At 42.8% G+C, this 4,844-nt stretch overlaps 1 protein-coding gene across 1 annotated transcript; it reads left to right on the top strand.

Moving 5' to 3' along the window:
- The first annotated feature begins 1,339 nt into the window (after positions 1–1,339).
- LOC147639218 (uncharacterized) lies at positions 1,340–4,449 on the top strand. The gene is made up of 3 exons (XM_086793737.1): positions 1,340–2,000; positions 3,002–3,501; positions 4,030–4,449. The coding sequence occupies exons 1-3, from the start codon at positions 1,856–1,858 to the stop codon at positions 4,447–4,449; spliced, it is 1,065 nt and encodes a 354-aa protein (XP_086649863.1). The 5' UTR covers positions 1,340–1,855.
- Positions 4,450–4,844: the final 395 nt, after the last annotated feature.

The raw sequence follows: 4,844 nt of genomic DNA, 5'->3' as shown, positions 1-4,844 counted from the left end.
GCTTTCAACACTGAAGGTGTTTTGGTCCACTTTCGATATCGAAAGTGCTACTTGGGAAATGGGGGGGAAGGGCACATTCTCCTATGTTTATCAAATTTCAAGGAGGGCTGTGCCAACTCCCTGCCATACTTTATGTATGGTTTTTTTTAACTTCACTCATGCAAATGAGCACAAACATCCTATGACTTAATGAATGACGTGTAACTCAGATTCTAGCTTGCGATGTACTCTGAGATCTTTGTCGATGTCCATCGATTCCTCATGTCGAATATAATCATAGGCTTGATGTTCAAATAAGTTGTTCATATAAACTTGAGAAAGTCTCGCATATACAAAAAAGACGTGCTACATAAATGGTATGGGTTGCAATGTCCATTTGTATTCAAGCGCTTCAAGATGTTTATACATGAACAGAAGGACACGTTATTTCAAAGTACGTTGACAACGCACATGTACAAGCAATCAAGAGGATAAGGGTACCCAGACATTCTAGTTATTAGTATGGTATGAAGGGTCATATAAGTTTGGCATGCTCCCAAAACCTCCTACCTGCTTTTCTAGTGTGCCAATGTGAAGCCACAAGGTGAATGCAAAGACTGAATTGAGTCTAATTTCCAACCGACTGGATATTATTATTATTTAGAATGACATCATAGGAGGGCGGCGACCGGGAGGCACGCGCGATGTACCGGTAAGGGTGAAGCGGTCAAGCCGGGGGTGCAGATAGCCTGCGCACATGATGAGCTCAGGCCGACGAAGAGCTGCTCAAAATAATAAAAAAATTCATTTTATTATATCTGCACCGAACGTTTCCTTTGGCCGACCTTTTCCTCCCCACCTATTGTCATTTCCAGCAGCCCAACACACCGACTGTCACCTCCACCTCTATAAAGATCAAAGAAGGCCTTTTATCCCACAATATTGACGTGCGTTTTCATGCTGCGATGGGGCAGGGGAGCCTCTTGGCCATAAAGCAGTCTACCATGGTTGCTTAGGGGTTCGATTCCCCTTAGGCTCGATAATTTTGTTTATGCATGTGAATAGGTGCATTGGGCGATCGGTTGGCCGTCCATTGGTCGGTCGGACTTTCATGTGCGAGGTCAATGTGGCATGTCCGACCGGCGATGTCCGGTGGGTTCTTTGCCACCGGTCGGACTATTTGGAGATCATGTGCGAGATACCACTCCGTTCGGCAAGGTCCAACCGGTAACTCTTTTGCTGGACGGAGGCCACCGGTCGGAGACATGTGCACAAGCTAAGAGCTGTTGGCCGGCGGTGACAGAGACAGCCGGTTGTGGGGAAGTGCGGGATCTCGTGGCCGTTATTCAAGCCGGAGTGGGCCAGGAGTCTCGGCAGAGGGCCGGTCCTGCACCGGCTGCAGCAGGTGATGCGGGTGTCTACATGCACAATATACAGCTGAAAATATGAAACAATCTCTCATTATTTAGGCTCTCTACTAGCCGCCGCTCTTCACTCTCCGCTTAGGTCACACTGTAACTGAGCTTTTTCTTGAAGATTTTACAGCACAACTTCCTTCCTTTAAGTTCTGAATACCAATTAATAGCTGCTTTCTTTGATGCTTAGCAAGCATAATTACAGCTGTAACCTGTTCATAACGTTTGATTTCATGGCCTAAACCATCTTCTTTGCTAGTAGAATCTTTCCTAATTGCTTTGTTAATCTCATTATAGTCCCATCCTTCATTTAATATTTCAGTTTCTTCAGTGTTAATTAGAAGCTATGTTCAGTCTCTGCCTTGGCTTATCACAAGACCATGGAAGCAGCTTATAAACGTGAGTGAAAGTTTTGTCAAACTTTATCTTTCACAAGCTTAGGTTAACTAGTGTTATCAGCAATGGCATGGACTGTGGAAGCCTACGATTCTGCAAACTATGCAAACATGATGCTGATGAGAGATGAACTAAGTAGCACTAAGGGGTCTCGTCCAACAATGCTGAACAATGGAGGGCATCAGGAGCTTACGTCGTTTCCATTTACAGGTTGGGCTCTACTCTAATAATCAAGTAGAGAATCCTAATATCGTTGTGTGTAGAAGTATAGATGAAGTGGAGTTCAAGATACATTGTAATTTATTTTTTTCCATGAGGTCTTATTTTATTGCTAGTCATACACCGGAATTTCATCCGGTTAGACATTCTATACACCTGAGGACTACAAGGGGTACCACCCTTCTCAAATATTAGCCATTTTGTAGGCAGTGGACAAGTCGTCGGACGAACCGCACAAGTTAATTCCTCGGCTGATTGGAGTGAACACCCTCCATACCTTTGGTAGAATTGGGTGTCGCAAGTTGAGTCGGGATCTTTGATGTCTATGGTAATCACCGTCCCTAATCTAGAGTGAGAGCTTGAAGGGCAAGCATTGCACATTGTTGTTGCTGTAGAATTGCCGAAGAGGAAGATGATAAGCAAAGATGAAACTAAGTGCCATAATGATCGAACGATGACGGTCTAAGGTGTGTGGATGGCTACCTACTTCTTACCTACATGCGAACACATCCTTATTTTATAAGATGTTCCCAAGAAGATTGAACCCCAAGACCTTGTCCAAAGTCTTATCCACTAGGCTACTACCTTGGGGACGATGCATTGTAGTTTCAAAGTTCAAAAAGACAATAATATTTTACAACAATTGCTAGACATAATCCGTCAATGATTAATGTGATATAATGTTCTTTGCTAAGTTATTTTATTGCTGAACTTCTGTTGTAGGCATGGGCCAAGTTAAACATCTTTCAACAAAAAAGTGTAGGAGTAAATTAGTAGTACGGGGAAGACTCACTAGAGGGTGAATGAATAAAATTCTCCTTTTTAAAAAAATGGCAAATTATCTCTAAGTATTAGGATGCAATGGCAGTTAAGAGTATCGGCATCTAATGTAAGTAAGGTATCTCTATCAACAGCCCTTGTACCTTAATTTCACTATAATAAATGGTTGAAATCAAGCATGGTTAAGGCTAAAATTTGGTAGTTATTTGCAGGTTTAGAGGATGGCAATGCGAGCAACACAGCGTCAAGAAGAGTACCCTTTTGGCCATTTTCGGATGAGGCTATAATTGGAGATGAGGTGAGCATCAACGAGCAATCAGATATAAGTAGGATGATGATGGGGAGACGTCCGAAGGAGAGAAGAGTATCCTTTTGGCCATTTTCGGATGAGGCTATAATTGGAGATGAGGTGAGCATCAACGAGCAATCAGATATAAGTAGGATGATGATGGGGAGACGTCCGAAGAGGGAGAGAAGGCTAACGCTAGAGCAAGTGAAGTGCTTGGAGGTGAGTTTTGCGGTGGACAATAAGCTGGAACCGAAGAGAAAGCAGCAGCTGGCTGAGAAGCTTGGCCTACGGCCCCGCCAAGTTGCCGTTTGGTTCCAAAACAGGCGTGCAAGGTGGAAAACAAAGCTCCTGCAGCAAGAGTTTCGTATCCTCAAGTCTCACTACCTCTGCGTGCTCGCCGAGACAGAGAAGCTTAGGTCCGAGGTACTAATCTCAACTCTCCCAAGTTTAGGCAGCACGGACGTGTGCTAAGCGGGCCGCCACTGGGCGGCAGTTCATTGCATCCGCTAAAAGCGGGCTGGACAAAAAGATGGCCAGCCAACCTCCCTTGTCCAAGACTACAAAGTCCCACCCTTACATACACTTGCATACAATCATATACCTGTGTGTATATGATTGTATGCAAGTGTATATATCATATACACACATGTGTGTGTGTGTATATATATATATATATATATATATATATATATATAACATGGCGGAAAATATTAGATTGCAATATGTATCATTTTTTTCCCCTTCGAAATCATAATTTTGTTTTCTCGTTTCTTCCATAAAATTCATTATATTTTTCTCTTATCTCAGCAGCAAGATCTTTAGTAAGTTTGAGTTTCCCATGTGAATTAAAATGAACAGTCAAATTAGCTCTGTGATCTCACGGGGCCCAATCTTTTAACTATCCATATATTATAGCACAACCTTAAAAAATGCGTTGTTTGATGGAACCAGGTAGTAAGGCTAACTGCGGAGTTGGTGGATCAGGGCAGAGGAGGAGGAGCAGCAACGGAGGGAGCTTCACGTGGGCAGATAGCCATGAAAGCAGCGACACTAAGGGAAGGCAACACATTGGGACAGGATTCGTCCAAAGGTGATGATCATCATGGTGCAGTAATTGAGATGAAATCGATCAATGGGGGCAACGTGAAGCAACACAGCGTTTCTCCCACATGTTCGGACTACAGTGATACAGGGATCAGCCCTTCATGTAGCAAAGGAGATGCAAGCTTAATTGATCAGTGTAGGATTCAGCACCCACTATATACTGAGAATTACTTCCTTGAAGGCCTTCCCACGTCCACCAACATCTTGCAATCTCACCACCTTCTAACTGATTGCTCCATGGATTGGCTTTGGGAGCTCACAACCTAAGTCACTGCACAAGCTTTGATTAAATCACTAGATGAACCAAAGAATCCCCTACATTAGTCCATGATTCATGAACAGTGTAGCCTAGTTAAATATAGTGTCTGTCAATGGTTTGTTTATTGTGCCTGCAAACTTTAGGGTTTTCTTGCTCACAGGTCTAAACTTAGTTTGTTGTCTTGCCTCTCTCAAGAGGTTTGTATATGATCCTCGAACTTCAATCTCAGTTAAGTTGTTGCATGTATTAAGTGATGCTTACAAAAATAAGTTGTCACACATATATTTGTCTCTAACCATTAAACAATTATAATCTATTTCATCGTATTTTAATGGATTGGAAGCTGTAATATTAATTACAGCAGGAAGGATAATTTAAACTTCAGATCCTGTGTGCCACCTCC

This window comes from Cibotium barometz, chromosome 4 (genome assembly GCF_041138505.1).
Source record: "Cibotium barometz isolate CiBa-2024 chromosome 4, ASM4113850v1, whole genome shotgun sequence".
Classification (NCBI taxonomy): Eukaryota; Viridiplantae; Streptophyta; class Polypodiopsida; order Cyatheales; family Cibotiaceae; genus Cibotium; species Cibotium barometz.
This window is presented reverse-complemented; position numbering and strand designations above follow the sequence as displayed.